Source organism: Oncorhynchus gorbuscha, linkage group LG15, assembly GCF_021184085.1.
Source record: "Oncorhynchus gorbuscha isolate QuinsamMale2020 ecotype Even-year linkage group LG15, OgorEven_v1.0, whole genome shotgun sequence".
NCBI lineage: Eukaryota > Metazoa > Chordata > Actinopteri > Salmoniformes > Salmonidae > Oncorhynchus > Oncorhynchus gorbuscha.
Genome location: NC_060187.1, coordinates 48,419,351 through 48,437,900, shown reverse-complemented (window position 1 = coordinate 48,437,900; position 18,550 = coordinate 48,419,351). Strand labels below are relative to the sequence as shown.

General features: G+C 45.8%; 1 protein-coding gene across 3 annotated transcripts in view; it reads right to left on the bottom strand.

Annotated features, from left to right (window-relative positions):
• Positions 1-399: 399 nt before the first annotated feature.
• LOC123997424 (lysine-specific demethylase 4B-like) overlaps positions 400-18,550 on the bottom strand; it is an 85,238-nt gene continuing 67,087 nt past the window's right edge. For all 3 annotated transcript variants that reach the window (XM_046301630.1, XM_046301631.1, XM_046301632.1), the window contains exons 15-22: positions 16,454-16,533; positions 16,181-16,236; positions 15,899-16,007; positions 9,522-9,707; positions 9,036-9,206; positions 7,852-7,971; positions 5,750-5,842; positions 400-2,163 (exon numbers count right to left, since the gene is read on the bottom strand). In XM_046301630.1, coding sequence (XP_046157586.1) covers positions 1,702-2,163; positions 5,750-5,842; positions 7,852-7,971; positions 9,036-9,206; positions 9,522-9,707; positions 15,899-16,007; positions 16,181-16,236; positions 16,454-16,533 — 1,277 coding nt within the window. In that variant the 3' untranslated portion in view covers positions 400-1,701. The remainder of the gene's footprint in view (positions 2,164-5,749; positions 5,843-7,851; positions 7,972-9,035; positions 9,207-9,521; positions 9,708-15,898; positions 16,008-16,180; positions 16,237-16,453; positions 16,534-18,550) is intronic.

Genomic DNA, 18,550 nt, shown 5'->3' with positions numbered 1-18,550 from the left:
GAGAATCAGACAGAAAGCCACAATTGGCAGATGAGGTGAGGAACAGTCACTGTCCCGCTTCTCATTAGAACTACACCTATGGGCAGTAAAAATCAATAGTGACCTCAATGGCCTCTGGAACACTTTTCCCCTCCTTTAAACATTAGCTTCCTCTTTGGGATTCGGTTTGTGTTGTTGCCAGAGGAGGACGGGACGGGGGGGGGGGTGGGGGCAAGTAATAGCTGTAGTTATACCTCCACTGTGCTCAATTGCACCATTAGGGCAAAGTCAAACCGTAGCGGCCTGCAGGGAAGGGGAGTGGTGCGCGAGATGAGCAAGGACGGACAGCTGGTGGAAGAGAGAGGGATAAGTGCGAGTTTCTAAACATGAGAAAGGAAAAGAACACCACGGCAGCTAGTAATCATTGCAACTCTTGTTTAATTCCTATGAAATAAAGCCTCTTTAACAGTTAAATGAAATGGCTAGTATGACATTGACAGATGTGATTCACATACACAAGGCTTGCACTATGTACAATGTGACTAAGGGTATGAGAAACATGCTTCCTCAGTTGGTCCAGGATACCTTACAGCACCCTATATAAAGAGTCAACACACCATTTGAAAATTCCTCATTTCTTCACCGGAGTAGAAATTGAATTCATGGTTCTAAAATCTCAAAAAATAAGGATCACAATTTGATAATCAAACCATTTTTTTCCGTCACCTCATGAGGTTAGTTAATATATATTCACAAAATAAACATAGAAAGAATAGTCATACAGACAGACAAAATTGAAGTAACATTGATTTAACATTTTACGAAGAATGCTACAAAACAAGCCCAGAAGTAGAAGTTCTGGAGTTGGAAAACATGAGCCGTTTGTATACGGCCATTTGTGTACGACCATTTTGGGGTTTAGTTGACGCAAGATCACATTCGCAACTACTGCGACATATCTTCACAAAATTCAATGGTTCTGCAGACAAGTTTACGGTAAAGTGCAACTACCATGGTTGCATTGAACATGTTTTTCTTTGTACAAATATTTTATATCAATATGTGACTAAGACATTTAAATACTTGTGAAACCCCCTGTAATACACCCCCACCCTTTCCCCCAGGACCTCTCGCAAGAAAAAACTCAAATACATTATTGAAACTGTACACAAATATTCTGTCCATTTGATTTTCCGTTTCCTTGTTAGCGGTTGGTATGGCTTCTTTAAAAAAAAAAAAAAAAAAAAAAAGAAGACTTGTAGCTGGTTTTATAGAACAACTCAAAAAGCTGATTGCACGTAGACTGCTGACGTCACGTGCGCATTTGAAGGGTTTCTCCTTTCTGTAAAAGTGTGAGAAATGGGTAAATAAATGGATGCAGAGAGGTACGGCGTTGATGCTCGCGAGAGTCTATTCATGTCTATACATTGTGTCTTGCACAATGGAAAAGATACAGAGGTGCGGAGGAAGCCTCCCTCTCCCGCTGCAGTTCCAGGAGCTGCCCATCACCACAGTGAGAAAATTCAAATGAAGAGACATGCAACCGAGGAGGGCTTCCTCTGCCGCCCTGTTTTCAACTCATGTGTAGCGGATGCTACTGTCCATTAGCTAGCCTCCGTTAGCTTCGTCAACCGCTAGCTTCCGTTAGCATAGATTAAGTTATTTCATAGCATTAGCTGAGCTCCTGTGAGCCTAGCTAGCAATGCGGAGTGGTATGTCTCATTAAAACAGGGGACCGGGGCCCTTTTCCTGAGGGGGGAAATGTGCATTGAGCAGAGTCTCCATGTAGGATACGTAGCTGGAGCTAGGCGTGTAGACTTCGCCCTGGTGTTGGGAGGGCATGTCTGGGGACAGGGGCAGCAGGGGGGCGGCTGGGAGATGGTCAGCGAGACAGGGGTCAGGGAGAGCGGGCATTGGGTTAAGGGTGGGCTCGGGGATGGGTATTGCCAGAGCCTGTGTGAGGGTAGGGGCACTGATGTCAGTGTTGTGGGGAGCAGGCACATGGCTGAGGTTGGTGAGTGTAATACTGTGAGGTGCTGGGGCTGTAGCTGGGGGGTGGCGTCCGAGGTGCTGCTGCGTTGAGTCCATGAGGGCTTGAGGTGGGGGGTGAGGAGCGGGGAGACGAGGCCGCTTGGCTGCCTGTGGTTCATCTCCTGACATAATACCTTCCTGGGTTGGTATTGCCTGGAGAGGTAAGATACAGAGTATGATTAAAACAGTGGCATGAAATAGACACAATCCCTTCTTCCATACCTTTGCCCCTACACCATACAAACCACTACAACCAAACTGTAAGCATGTATGTTTCCCATCAAGTAAAGTACAATGTGGACACCTGCTCGTCAAACATTTCATTCCAAAACCATGGGCATTAGTTTGGAGTTGGTACCACCTTCGTCGGGCACTGATGTTGGGCGATTAGGCCTGGCTTGCAGTCGGCGTTCCAATTAGTCCCAAAGGTGTTCGATGGGGTTGAGGTCAGGGCTCTGTGCAGGCCAGTCAGGTTCTTCCACACCGATCTCGACAAACCATTTCTGTATGGACCTCGCTTTGTGCACGGAGGCATTGTCATGTTGAAATAGGAAAGGGCCTTCCCCAAACTGTTGCCACAAAGTTGGAACTACAATGTAATTGTGTACTGTAGTGTTAAGATTTCCTTTCACTGGAAATAAGGGGCCTAACCCGAACCATGAAAACAGCCCCAGACCATTATTCCTCCTGCACCAAACTTTACAGTTGTCACTATACATTGGGGCAGGTAGCATTCTCCTGGCATCCGCCAAACCCAAATTAGTCTGTCGGACTGCCAGATGGTGAAGCGTGATACATCACTCCAGAGAACGCGTGTCCACTGCTCCAGAGTCAAAAGGTGGCGAGCTTTACACCACTCCAGCTGACGCTTGACATTGCACATGGTGATCTTAGGCTTGTGTGCGGCTACCCAGCCATGGAAACCCATTTCATGAAGCTCCCGACAAACAGTTCTTGTGCAGTTTGGAACTCGGTAGTGAGTGTTGCAACCGAGGACAGACAATTTTATACACTACACGCTTCAGCACCCGGCAGTCCCATTCTGTGAGCTTGTGTGTCTTTGTGGCTGAGCCGTTGTTGTTCCTAGACGTTTCCACTTCACAATAACATCACTTACAGTTGACCAGGGCAGCTCCAGTAGGGCAGAAAACTGACAAACTTACTTGATGAAAAGGTGGCATCCTATGATGCTGCCATGTTGAAAGTCACTGAGCTCTTCAGTAAGGCCATTCTACTGCCAATGTTGACCTAAGGAGATTGCATGGCGGTGTGCTCGATTTGTATACATGTGTCAGCAACTGGTGTGGCTGAAACAGCCGAATCCACTCATTTGAAGGGGTGTCCACATACCTTTGTATATACACAGTATGTACAACTCCCGCCTTATCCATTTGGACAGTGAAGCTGACATTTTATATTTGAGCATTGTTCCCTAGGACTTTGGATATGAGATCAAATAATTCATATGAGGCGATTGCACAGAATGTCACCCTTTACTTGAGGGTATTTTCATACACATCTGTTTCAACATTTAGAAATGAAAGCACTTCTTATATTTAGTCCCCCTATTTAAAAAAAGTCATAAGTATCTGAACATAGTTTATTTACAGTGCATTCGGAAAGTATTCAGACCCCTTAACTTTTTCCACACTTTGATACGTTACAGCTTTATTATAAAATGGATATATATTTTTCCTCGTCAATCTACACACGAAGTAAAAACAGGTTTTTAGACATTTTTGCAAATCTATGAAAATGCTAAACATACCTTATTTACTTAAGTATTCAGACCCTTTGCTATAAGACTCGAAATTGAAATCAGGTGCATCCTGTTTCCATTGATCATCCTTGAAATATTTCTACAACTTCATTGGTGTCCACCTGTGGTAAATTCAATTGATTGGACATGATTTGGAAAGGCACACACCTGTCTATAAAATGTCCCACAGTTGACAGTGCATGGGCCCATCCCTATGGTGAAGCATGGTGGAGGCAGCATCATGCATTTACATTACATTACATTTAAGTCATTTAGCAGACGCTCTTATCCAGAGCGACTTACAAATTGGTGCATTCACCTTATGACATCCAATGACATCCAGTGGAACAGTCACTTTACAATAGTGCATCTAAATCTTAAAGGGGGGGGGTGAGAAGGATTACTTATCCTATCCTAGGTATTCCTTAAAGAGGTGGGGTTTCAGGTGTCTCCGGAAGGTGGTGATTGACTCCGCTGTCCTGGCGTCGTGAGGGAGTTTGTTCCGTCACGACGCCAGGACAGCGGAGTCAATCACCACGGAGTCAATCATGCTGTGGGGATGTTTTTCAGCGGAACGGACTGGGAGACTAGTCAGGATCGAGGGTAAGTTAAAAGGAGCACGGAGAGATCCTTGAACTCAGACTAGGGCGAAGGTTCACCTTCCAACAGGACAATGACCTTAAGCACACAGCCAAGACCACGCAGGAGTGGCTTGGGGACAAGTCTCTGAATATCCCTTGAGTTGCCCAGCCAGAGCCCGGACTTGAACCCAATCAAACATCTCTGGAGAGACCTGAAAATAACTGCAGCGGAGCTCCCCATCCAACCTAACAGAGCTTGAGAGGATCTGCAGAGAAGAATTGGAGAATCTCCCCAAATACAGGTGTGTCAAGCTTGCAGCGTCATACCCAAGAAGACCCAAGGCTGCAATCGCTGCCAAAGGTGCTTCAACAAAGTACTGAGTAAAGGATCTGAATAGTTATGTAAATGAGATATACGTTTTTATTTGTTATTTTATTTGCACTAAATTCTAAACAACTGTTTTTGCTATGTAATTATGGGGTATTGTGTGTAGATTGGTGAGGGGAAAAAACTATTTAATACATTTCAGAATAAGGGATCTGAATACTTTCCAGATGCACTGTACATACGGTAGGAAGTACATTTTATAAAAGGGCTCAGCACAGCCCTGAATGAACTGAGCATCATAACGTAATGTGCAATAATATTGTGCACGCACCAATTTCCCACTCCTGCCATCCTCTCCCCAGCCCAGCCCACTCTTGCCATCCTCTCCCCCAAACCACACCTGCTTCCCTCTCCCCAGCCCATCCCCCTGCTTCCCTCTCCCCAGCCCATCCCCCTGCTTCCCTCTCCCCAGTCCATCCCCCTGCTTCCCTCTCCCCAGTCCATCCCCCTGCTTCCCTCTCCCCAGTCCATCCCCCTGCTTCCCTCTCCCCAGTCCATCCCCCTGCTTCCCTCTCCCCAGTCCATCCCCCTGCTTCCCTCTCCCCAGTCCATCCCCCTGCTTCCCTCTCCCCAGTCCATCCCCCTGCTTCCCTCTCCCCAGTCCATCCCCCTGCTTCCCTCTCCCCAGTCCATCCCCCTGCTTCCCTCTCCCCAGTCCATCCCTCTGCTTCCCTCTCCCCAGCCCATCCCCCTGCTTCCCTCTCCCCAGTCCATCCCCCTGCTTCCCTCTCCCCAGTCCATCCCCCTGCTTCCCTCTCCCCAGTCCATCCCCCTGCTTCCCTCTCCCCAGTCCATCCCCCTGCTTCCCTCTCCCCAGTCCATCCCCCTGCTTCCCTCTCCCCAGTCCATCCCCCTGCTTCCCTCTCCCCAGCCCATCCCCCTGCTTCCCTCTCCCCAGTCCATCCCCCTGCTTCCCTCTCCCCAGCCCATCCCCCTGCTTCCCTCTCCCCAGCCCATCCCCCTGCTTCCCTCTCCCCAGCCCTAGTAGGTGGGTGCCAGGTGATCTCGTACCAGGCGGGCGCAGACCCTTTTGGGCAGGTCCTGCTCCAGCGAGTGGATCTCTGTTTGCTTCAGTAACAACTGTGACTCATCCTGGAACTCCACCTGAATAGTGGAGAAGACGAGAGAGAAAAGAGAGATGGAAATAGAGAAAGAGAGAGGGCAAGAGAGTGAGAGAGAAAAGAAAAAAAGCTTTAATAAAAAGTTGATGAAGTGTCATACTTGGAAAAACTGCAAAAACAAACCCTTTGAGTCCCTGGCTCCAAATTGGATAAGTCAATAGGCCAAAATACAGTACCAGAATTGCGTGATTGAAGGTAACAAACACAAACACCAGGGTTTCCATTAGCAGGTAATAGCCGGCTTTTGGGCGCCCAAAAAATGGAAAGCCGAAAAATAAAAAACTGCCAACGGCCAATTGTCCGGGCGAAGAAAAAAGTCTGATGGCAAAATACCGTTTTTTTTTAGCCTGTTCATCGACGGAAATACCAGTCAATGTAAATACATTTCGATTGGTCATGCTTATCAGTCCATAGGTCCATTTGCATAATGTAGTGGAATTAAATTGGCCCGGGTGTATTTTCATTAGTAGTTATGTTTATCACAAGTGCACAGCACATGAGTAGGAAATCTGTCAGGCAGTGTGAGAGCAACAGCTAGAGCTTCTCAAACAGCTCATTCGTTGCTGCTGGACTAAATGTTCTTTTAGAAGCCCAATCATCGGGTAACAAAAATTCAACAAATGCAAACGGAGGTTGATTATAAATAGCTACAATTATTTAAAGAATTTCAACTGGTAATTGAAGCGTGCTTCCCATTCCCCATTCTATTACATAAGCAATGGTAGGCAGGTTATCAGCTCGTTTACCCACCATTTTGGAATGAGCTGGACAGGGTATGCATTTAGAAAACTCTGTTGTCTGAGTGAGTGAGTGAGTGAGTGAGTGAGTGAGTGAGTGAGTGAGTGAGTGAGAGAGACCCTTTGGGGTGGTGACGGCTACTAGACAAGGTCGTGCTCGCCACCCTGACACAGGCACCAGCTGGAGAGTTGATTTTAACAGCTTCTTAGAGCTGGCTCACACAGACATCTCGCCGCCAGTAAGACGGGGAAGGAATACACTTTTTGAGAAGTTTTTCTTTCTTTTTTTCTTCTGAAAGTGTTGTGGTTGTTTGTTATGTTGGAAATAACATCTGAAAAAACGGGATTTTGGTCTGCTGTCCAAACAGAAAAATAGACCAGTGAGAATGCAGGCAGGTGTAAACACACATATATACAAGCACAGTGAGACTCCTAGATTAGAGCGCACACACACACATACGCAGACAGAGGCATGTCCGTGAACTCACATCGACTGCATTCGGAAAGTATTCAGACCCCTGGACTTTTCCCACATTCTGTTACATTACAGCCTTATTCTAAAATGGATTAAATATATTTTTGAGTTCAAGTCCGGGCTCTGGCTGGGCGAGTCAAGGACATTCAGAAGCTTATCCAGAAGCCACGGCTGTGTGCTTAGGGTTGTTGTCTTGTCGGAAGGTGAACCTTCAACCCAGTCTGAGGTCCTGAGCAGATTTTCATCAAGGATCTCTCTGTACTTTGCTCCATTTATCTATGCCTCGATCTTGACTAGTCTCCCAGTCGCTGAAAAACATCCCCACAGCATGATGCTGCCACCACCATGTTTCACCGTAGTGTTGGTGCCAGGTTTCCTACAGACGTGACGCTTGGCTTTCAGGCCAAAGAGTTCAATCTTGGTTTCATCAGACCAGAGAAACTTGTTTCTCATGGTCTGAGAATCTTTAGGTGCCTTTTGGCAAACTCCGAGTGGGCTGTTATGTTTACAAACTTCAAAAGTGGTTGGGATAGGATTTTAAGCCATATACCCCTCGGATCCACATGGCGGTACACAGGGTGTACAGGCTTCTGTACTAGACTAGCTCGAACATCCCGATTCCAACTAATCAACTTGACATTAGTGCTGGGCTCGAATAAAAAAACTGCACCGAAGACTATAGTCGCTCTCCGGGTAAAATGGTTGGTGACCGGCCACGGGGCTCGTGGGCTGATGAGGGGGAGGGAATAAAGGAGAGTATTGGAGGCCACCGCTTCTCACCTGGTAGTGCTTGTGGACGTGGTCCCTGACGTAGGAGGCGTTGAGCGCCTTGCCCTCCGCGGTGTGGACCAACATCAGCTCGCCCATCTCTGGCGGGCCGTTACGAAGACAGTCATGACTCTGGAAGAGGGGAGACATTGGGGGGGGTGGGGGGGGGGGGGGGTGAGGGAATGAGTGGAGGGAACAAGACAAGAACAGGTTAGGATTTGATGCATCCAACATATCCATTCGGTATGCCGCTCTATGAAACACGGCTTTGAGAGCTCATTTTCTCTCCTGTTGTTATGTTCGTCGACTAGGTCAACACTTCACCATATAATGGTCACCTCACTGTTTTAAACCTTAACGATTAACATTGACGGGGCTGTAGTGGAGTGGGTCGAGTGTTTCAAGCTCCTTGGTGTCCACACCACCAACAAACTACCATGGTCTAAACACACCAAGCCAGTCGTGAAGAGCGCAACCTTTTTCCCCCTCAGGAGACTGAAAAGTCCCCACATCCTCAAAAAGTTCTACAGCTGCACCATCGAGAGCATTCTGACTGGTTGCATCACCGCCTGGTATGGAAACTGCTCGGCATCTGACCGTAAGGCGCTACAGAGGGTAGTGCGAACGGCCCAGTACATCACTGGGGCCAAGCTTCCTGCCATCCAGGACCTATTTAATAGGCGGTGTCAGAGGAAAGCCCATACAAGTGTTAGAGACTACAGTCACCCAAGTCATAGACAGTTTAGGACCAAGTCTAGGACCAAAAGGCTCCTTAATAACTTCTACCCCCAAGCCATAAGACTGCTGAACAACTAATCAAATGGCCATTATTCATGATTATTTACATTGACACCCCCCCCCCACCCCCATTTGTTTTGTACACTGCTGCTACTCACTGTTTATTACCTCACCCCTCACCCCTACCTACATGTACAAATGACCTCAACTAGTCTGTACCACTGCACACTAACTTGGTACCGGTGCCCCCTGTATATAGCCTCGTTATTCTTATTGTGTTACTTTTTATTATTAATTCTACTTTAGTCTACTTGGTAAATATTTTCTTAACTCTTCTTGAACTGCACTATTGGTTAAGGGCCTGTAAGTAAGCATTTCACGGTAAGGTTGTATTCGGCGCACGTGACAAATAAACTTTGCTTTGATTAAGGCACCGAGCGGTGTAGAGTGGAACTCACCACAATGTTCTCTGGGAATAAGTTGTCGCAGTAGGAGCCGTCATCATAGTTAACCTCGTAGAAGGTGTGCGACGCCATGCCGATGATGGTGCAGGGGTAGAACCAGCCGTCGCGGTTCCGACCAATCACCTTCTGGCCCAGAGAAAACTCCCCCCTTGGCCCCGCCCTCGCCTTGACAGACAGAGAGAGGGAGGGTGTTTGAGTATTTGACATAGAGGGAAATATCATGTACTTGATTAAAATCTATCTATTTCCATTTTATTTACATGTTGTTAGAGCAGTGGATCACAGACAGTGCACAGCCTTCATATTCTATGATCATCAGTTGGCAGGAAACCCATAAGTGGGACACATGAGATTTAATCTGAAAAACGTATAGTGTAGCAGTGAAGCTAACACTTAGCCTGACACATTCATAACATAAAGCGAAGTAGAAGCTGTTCGTTTTGCAAATGTCTATTTCACACAGCGCAACACAGCTCGCACCTTGTGATTGGTCTTCTTGTGCTTGTGGCACGTGACGGACACCACGTAGGGCCAATCGGCGGGCTTCATGAGCACGCCGGCGATGTGAGCGCAGGTGACATGAAAGGAGGTGGAGCAGCTGTCGTGGGAACACTGGATACACGCGCCACACATCTGCTTGGTGATTTTATGGCAGTACACACACTTCTGCAACACCGGAGAAGGGAATAGGCGTGTTTAGAGTCAAAACATCGTACTGACAGTGTAATGTCTGTCTAAAAAAATAAACACTTTTCTACACTATTGTCAGAGCATTTAGTATTTCAGGAGTATGTTTCAATATCGACAAGAGCAAGAGACTTGGCTGAAAAGAAATGCTTAACTTTGATTGAGTTTACTTTGATAAGGAAGCAACACAGTAACACAGACGTTAAAAAACAAAAACGTCCAAATATTGTTCGAGCAAAAACAATATTTCAGGTTGTTTTAGTTAAAACATGGTGTAAAAGCAAGTGAACAATGAATAAATGCTCATCGTAAGTTCGGCGAAACAGTATTTCACTCTAAAGTTTACAAGTGAAACTTTTGTTTTAACTTTTGATATTTGTAAATGTCATGAAAAGGTGAGAAACACTCAATCAAATGCAGTTACAAAGGTGGTGCGCTCTGTTGCGCACAGCAGGAGTTTAAACGAGGCAACATTTTAAGTTGGCTCTTCAAACTAAATATTATCCTTCATCTGTTATTTTCCTGTCCATCCTTTCTTCTCTCTGTCTCCTTGATCCTCTCGTACGTGGCATTCCCCCACCTCGTATCGGTCGCTCATCTCTTTCAGTCTTTCTCCCATCTCTCCTTCACCCTCAAGACCTGTTTTCTAACTCGCCTCCCTCTCTCACCATCCGCCTTTTTTCCTTCCTCCCACTCTTTCAACCTATTCCGATCCCATCTCCACACTCTCCTTCTCTCCATTCCTTTCTTCTTCTCTCCCATCTCTCCCCCCTCACTTTCTTAACCCCTCTCTCTGCCTGCCCCCCATCCCTCTTCTGTCTCCTTCTCTCTCGCTGACAGATTGCATATAGCCCGCCGTGACCCGCAGGAGATCGATGGAAAATAAAAAATATTTATTAAAATGTCAATACTTCATTTTAGACCCCGTGGGCCAGCGGTGGAAATGCACAACAGCTTTCGATAGGGCCTCGGCTAGGAGATATTTCACCGGCCTCGCAGTCGCCTGATTTAATATTCCACTGGGCAGAATCATGAGACAGGCTTCACAAACGGAACGAACCACAGGAGGAGATTTATGGACGTCAACAAACATTTATTTATTTGTTTGTTTGTTTAGCTTGCCCCTTTTTTGCTATGGTCTTTGCCGGCTGAGGTAGAACCAATGCATCAAATTTCCTCATAGAAATACAGTTGAAGTCGGAAGTTTACAGCCAAATACATTTAAACTCAGTTTTTCACAATTCCTGACATTTAACCCTAGTAAAAATTCCCTGTCTTAGGTCAGTTTGGATCACCACTTTATTTTATTAAGAATGTGAAATGTCAGAATAATAGTAGAGAGAATGACTTATTTCAGCTTTCATTTATTTCATCACATTCCCAGTGGGTCAGAAGTTTACATACATTCAATTAGTATTTGGTAGCATTGCCTTTAAAATTGTTTAACTTGGGTCAGATGTTTCGAGTAGCCTTCCACAAGCTTCTCACAATAAGTTTGGTGAATTTTGGCCCATTCCTCCTGACAGAGCTGGTGTAACAGGTTTGTAGGCCTCCTTGCTCGCACGGGCCTTTTCAGTTCTGCCTACAAATGTTCTATAGGATTGAGGTCAGGGTTTTGTGATGGCCACTCCAATACTTTTTTGCCACAACTTTAGAAGTATGCTTGGGGCCATTGTCCATTTGGAAGACCCATTTGCGACCAAGCTTCAACTTCCTGACTGATGTCTAGAGATTTTGCTTCAATATATCCACATAATTGTCCTTCTCATGATGCCATCTATTTTGTAAAGTGCACCAGTCACTCCTGCAGCAAAGCACCCCCACTACGTGATGCTGCCTCCCCCATGCTTCACGGGTGAGATGGTGTTCTTCGGCTTGCAAGCCTCCCCCTTTTTTCTCCAAACATAACGATGGTCATTATGGCCAAACAGTTCTATTTTTGTTTCATCAGACCAGAGGACATCTCTCCAAAAAGTATGATCTTTGTCCCCATGTGAGTTGCAAACTGTAGTCTGGCTTTTTTTTATGGCGGATTTGGAGCAGTGGCTTCTTCCTTACTGAGCGGCCTTTCAGGTTATGTTGATATAGGACTCGTTTTACTGTGGATATAGATAATTTTGTACCGGTTTCCTCCAGCATCTTCACAAGGTCCTTTGCTGCTGTTCTGGGATTGATTGCCACTTTGCGCACCAAAGTACGTTCATCTCTAGGAGACAGAACACGTCTCCTTCCTGAGGGGTATGATGGCTGCGTGGTCCCATGGTGTTTATACTTGCGTACTATTGTTTCTACAGATGAACGTGGTACCTTCAGGCGTTTGGAAATTGCTCCCAAGGATGAACCAGACTTGTCTAAAGTTTTCTTTGGCTGATTTCTTTTGATTTCCCCATGATGTCAAGCAAAGAGGCACTGAGTTTGAAGGTAGGCCTTGAAATACATCCACAGGTACACCTCCAATTGATTCAAATGTTGTCAATTAGCCTATCAGAAGCTTCTAAAGCCATAACGTAATTTTCTGGAATTTTCCAAGCTGTTTAAAGGCACAGTCAACTTAGTGTATGTAAACTTCTGACCCACTGGAATTATGATAAGGTGAATTATAAGTGAAATAATCTGTAAACAATTGTTGGAAAATGTACTTGTGTCATGCACAGTCGATGTCCTAACCGACTTGCCAAAACTATAGTTTGTTAACAAGACATTTGTGGAGTGTTTGAAAAACGAGTCTCAATGACTCCAACCTAAGTGTATGTAAACATCCGATGTCAACTGTACCTTTTAATTGTACGTGGTCCCTTGTAAAATAAACAAATATTGTGGAATGTTTCTTTGTAGCTACGGAGCCTAAAAGTGCTCACTAGTCTCTGCACTAATGAATGAATCGACGCATTCAACGTGTCTCACTCAACTCCAAATAGAAAACCAAGGTTTTACCGTGGAGTTCTTTAAGGGTTTGCGCTAGGTTACCGCTGGTTGCCATGGTGGCCTAGGCAGAGAGCTCTGTAAATATTGTACACATTTGGTTATTTTCAAGTGTTTTTATGTCACTTTTTTGGGGGGGAAAGATTGGTAGCTTTTGTTTCATCTGCCGGGCATCACAACCGCATGCAGTGTCTGGGCATGTCCGAGAGGGTAAGGGGACTGTTCCTAAACACTGTCCATGTGTGGTGGCTCTTGAGCACTTTTTCAGCAGCCGTGGCGTCACTCAAGTGGGTGCCACATGTTCGGCAATAGAGCACTAATACCTGTGGAGGAGCCGCTCCTGTGGAGGAACTGAACGTCGGGGAAGCAGGTTGCGGTACACCGACGAAGAGCTCCGGGCCAGTTTTGTCTGACCGTCTTTGTTTGTCCCCGGCTGTACCATTGATGCCCCGTCCACTCATGCTATACTGCATTTCCAACCCACTGCATCAACTCCCTTTCCATCATCCAGAACAGACTACTAGAGAGACGTTTCAAATCTCCATCTCCATCAATGAAGACCACAATGGAAACTTTTTAATGATATCCCTGTCATGTGTGTGTGTGTGTGTGTGTGTGTGTGTGTGTGTGTGTGTGTGTGTGTGTGTGTGTGTGTGTGTGTGTGTGTGTGTGTGTGTGTGTGTGTGTGTGTGTGTGTGTGTGTGTGTGTGTGTGTGTGTGTGTGTGTGTGTGTGTGTGTGTGTGTTTATTTAACTAGCAGATCAAATCAATCAAACAGCTAGAGGGGGGGGATTCCAAAGGATTGGCACCTGATTTGAACTCATCCCATCTGTCCCAAAACCAGGGCTCAATGAAGACTAGGAGAAGGCCAATTTCTATTGTAGATTCTCAAATTTTAATTCAAAATTAAGTTGGTTCTGGAAGTATTCTAAGGATGATTATTAGGTTGCATAAACATGATTTTTACCCCCACAATCCTGGCCTTTGACTTGGTAACAATAAAGACAATCTGTTGCTGCTTTCTTTTAACTCTCCAAATTGAGTCTAATATAACCGTTACCAATTATCACTAAATTTGAGAAAATAAATGTTTACACGTGAGATGCATATTTTTTGCACTATGCAAAATAAACTTTCTCCATTTGAATTTTTTTTATATTTTCTATACAATTCTTATTAGTGCTTCTGACTTTACCAAGTTAAATTTGACTGTACTATTTTATTTGTTCCAAGTTAGCTCACAGATTTGAGGGTTTTGGTAGCCCTCGTGATCCCGTATACGGGGTTAAAAATGGCAGAGTTTGTCATTGATAAGCACCTAAATTGGAACGCAGTGGGTGTACAGTAACGTGCTGTACACAACTTCAGGGGTCACATTCTCAGCTTCACAGTGCTGTGTGGGTTTTCACTGACAGCCATTATAAACTTGAGCACTGCGGGGACAAGAAGATGGTCAGATCCATCCCGCTAATTGGGCTACTTTTGCACATTTGTTGTTTGACTGATGGACATGCGGTGAATCTGTGTTCCCGAAAGTTGAGACTCCATTCTTTGCGCACCACAATAACAATCCATTTGTCTGAAGTGCATCCAGGTCACCTGTGACTTCCTTGATTTGACCGAGGGTGTAAATCTGCCTCTGCTTCATTAAGGCTGTCATTCTCCTAGGATTACCTGGCTCACTTCATTTGGACTACTTTCAAACAATTATCTTGCCTTTGTCCATTTGATCAAATGCTCTACAACCTTCTCCCCCTTATTCTTTTCCCTTTCTGCTTTTTGGATTCTAATTCTGTACCGCAGAGTAGTTTGCCAGTGAAATCGCCACCGTTCATTCGTCCTGTAAACTCTTATCTCGATGCTCCTAGAATAAGTCTTTTGTCTATAAAAGTATCCACTGGCCTCTGAGGAATGGATTTAGCTTGTCATTTGAGAACTTAATGACCTTCCAAATGAGATGACAATTACAGTTTCTTGTGGACTAATAACATGTGGTGCCCCAAATTAATTAGATCACACCATTCCTCTACAATAGAGATAAGCCCAGTCATCCAAATCATTAGGAGGGCGCGGCAGCTTTTTAACAGCCCTTTTCAAAAAAAAGGTGGAGGAAACAGTGCTCGGATGTAAATTATTCAAAAGACGATCTTCACTTCTTTTGATAGATTATTCGGGGGGGGGGGGGACATTATATTTGTAGATTTGTGACAATGCCACTGGAGGCTGTGCGACTGAAGTCACTTCGGATGAAGGGAGGGAGGGATCAAGCGAGGGACGGAGAGAGGGAGATAAAGGGAGAGAAGGGAGCCGTGTGTTCAAAGGCGCGGCAGCATTGGGAAATTGCCTCTTGCCCGCGGGATCAACGCAGTTCATTTAGCGCACAGAGAAAAATGACACCTGATTATTCGGCCATTCATTTCCGTGCATCTATTATTTAACTCTGCCACCGTCCTCCTCGGCTCACTAATACACCATCCATCCATCCGGGAGGAGGAGAGAGGGATTGACGGATGGTGGGAAACAGAGTGGCAAGAGCAAAAGAGAGAACAGGAGACAGTGGAGTGTGAAGGGAGTTGGTGAGAGAGGAAAAAGGAACTGAGAGAGAGAGAGAGAGAGAGAGAGAGAGAGAGAGGGAGAGAGAGAGAGAGAGAGTAAAAAAGAGAGAAAGAGAAGAGAAAAAAAGGAACAGAGAGAGAGAGAGAAAGTAAGAATGAAAAAGACCAAGGACTGACAGAGATGATGGAGTGATGGGGAGAGAAGAGGAGTGATGGGGAGAGAAAACGACATGAGAGCGGGAGACGTGAGGTAGTTTGTGAGAGAATAGTTGAGAGACCAGGGCCCGTATCCACAAAGCATCTCAGAGTAGTTGTGCTGACCTAGGATCCGTCCATATAATTTACGGCAAAACTGATCCGAGATCAGCTCTCCTACCCTAAGATGCTTTGCGGATATGGGCCCTGGTAGCGACAGAGCAGTCGCAGCAGTTGAGGAGCAGGATGGGAGGAGCGTAATTCTAGAATACTCCAGTCTAATTTTGAGAAGGCTCCCCCCAATTCAAAGGAGATCAAGTTTAAGCATCTGACGAAAATGCCGTGCATTTTACACATCGGCCATCTAGGACCAGAGTCATGTACTTTAGGGCACACTGTCAGGGCCACTCATTGGACAAGTTCAGTTAGTCCCCTTCCCTGTTTCAGGCAATTTGGTGCCAATTGAGCATGACTCTTGGGCTCCCTCCCTCCACTCACCAGACTCTTCCTGTTCTCTGGGATGGCGCTGATGTCCACCGGCTCCCTCTCGACGGCGTTGACGAAGCGGGCCTCGGCCACAGCGATGGCACAGATCACATGGACCCACCTGGAGGGAGAAGAGAGGAGACATGACATGTGTGTGTGTGTGGGGGGACACATATGACGCGAGCCCCCAACTGTTCACAACACACAGAGTACAACTTATCACAAGCCATGCCATGTTACAGTAACATAGGGGACGGCCAGTGCCGTGCAGAAGTTAGGGAAGGGGACACTGACCGGTTGTCCGTGGTCATCTTCAAAGCGCCTCCCCGTAAGTTACACAGACAGCAGTCCTGTGAGAACACATGAAGGGTTAGGATGTGGGTAGGCAGTGGGCACAGAGGGGAAGTGAGGGGTGTTGTTCAGTCGTATCAACATCCCTGCATATAAAATACGTTTCCAAATGGGATAAATATGGTCAATTATGAAGCCCGGTGGTCTGAGTCCACATGAAGTTGTTACACAGTGAAGGCATAATGCAGTTTTGTGTTGATTTGATTGAGGACTCACCGCTGTCCAGGCGAGCGCTGTACATCTCAAACACATCCAGGCCCCATTGTGTACCGTTTCCGGCCTAACACCATAACAACCTGGGGGGGGGGGGGTAAGAAAGAAAGAGAGAGAAAGAGAGAGAAAGAGACAGAGAGAGAAAGAGAGACAGAGAGAGACACAGAGAGAGAGAGAGAGAGAGAGAGAGAGAGAGAGAGACACACAGAGAGAGAGAAAGGAAACAAGTCAACATTAACTGAATCTCCTGGCCTGCCATTCACATTTATTGGTACTGAACCTACTGAGCCATGAAAAGGATTCTGTTAATCAAAGCACAACCTTCTCCTCCTCTCTTTTTACAAATCCCCACATCTACACGTAGTTCTGCAGTCGTCGCTTATTGGGCGGCAAAATATTTTTGTTGTTGTTGTTGTCGTTTGTGCATTTGAACTCGCGTGCATGTAGATCAGCTACAAGCAATGACCCAGGAAGAGAAGACAAGAGTGTGTGTGGGGGGGGAGAGAGCGTGTTTGTTTTTGACAGGATGTCTCCCTGCTTCATTTCTTCTCCTCAACAACACCGTTGCTGCTGCCTGTCCAGTGTCTGGCTAGCTCAGTGCTCCTCTCTCCTGGATGGGATAATGAACTTCCCTGTCTGGGGTGGGAGCTCCGCTTTAGTGCTAATAAGAACCCAGGAGGCCCACTTGGTGTGGTTGTGTGTGTGTGTGTGTGTTTGTGGGGGAGGGGGCAGTGTGTGTGTGTCCTTCACTAAGGAACCAATTGTGTTTAAACGTGGCCTAAATGCATGCCTTTAAGTGGGATCTCATCCACAATAAAACATAGGACTATCAATTCACTGAAACTTAGAAAACAACAGAGTTGAGAACAATCATCTAGGCCGAAGCTGAACTGTAGTCAAAACCCAGCTAAGCAAGCAGAAAAACACACACACACACACACACACACACACACACACACACACACACACACACACACACACACACACACACACACACACACACACACACACACACACACACACACACACACACACACACACACACACACACACACACACACACACACACACACAGCGCTGATAACAAGCTCTCTGCCATTTCGTGGCGCTGCACTTTGACAGATGTTGCACTTTGACAGATGCCGTATGCCCCTTAAAATTGAACTCTCGGCATCTCCGTGAAGAAAATAACAAGTGGTGGGGAAAGTGGGTTTGTTGGTAAATAAAGAGAGACGGAACTTTCTGGAGTGTTGTCTTCAGAAAGAGAGGCTGTGTATTTCAAGACATGGCATATGGGGGCGTAGTGAGATACACAATGGGCTGGATGAGTCTCTTCTCATCACTCATCTTGAAAAAACATAACCTGAAAACTTGCAAATCAATCCACCATCATTAACACAATGGAAAAGGTTGATGATTTATTATTGAAATAGCATGGGCGAGTCTAGAAAAACAAATCGATACAATTTAAGGCCAAGTGTTAAACAATAATGCAGGCACTAAGGATGGGGGTGTGAGCAGGCAGGTCTGGGCAGATGAGATGTCGCCATTGTTTCTGTGCATCTGTAAGTTGCTGTGTGTTTGTATATGGAATGGAATTATATATATTATTTTTTATATATATATAATTTTAAAAAAGAGGTGGCGTCCTTAATGACACCCTATTCCCTACATAGTGCACTACGGTGTAGGGAATAGGGTGCCATTTGGGACACAGACCTCCTCCGGACCCGCAGAAGACAACTAGGAAAGCTGCCGTTACCGTCAATATTACTCACCAACGTGCAATCATTGGACAATAAACTAGGCGAGGTAAGATCACGAATATCCGACCAACGGGACATCAAAAGCTGTAATATCCTATGCTTCACAGAATCGTGGCTGAATGACGACATGGATATTCAGCTAGCGGGATACACTCTGCACCGGCAGGATAAAACAGCACACTCTGGTAAAACGAGGTGGGGGCGGACTGTGCATGTTTGTAAACAACAGCTGGTGCACGAAATCTAAGGAAGTCTCTAGATTTTGCTCGCCTGAAGTAGAGTATATTGTGATAAATTGCAGGCCACACTACTTGCCTATAGATTTCTCAGCTAT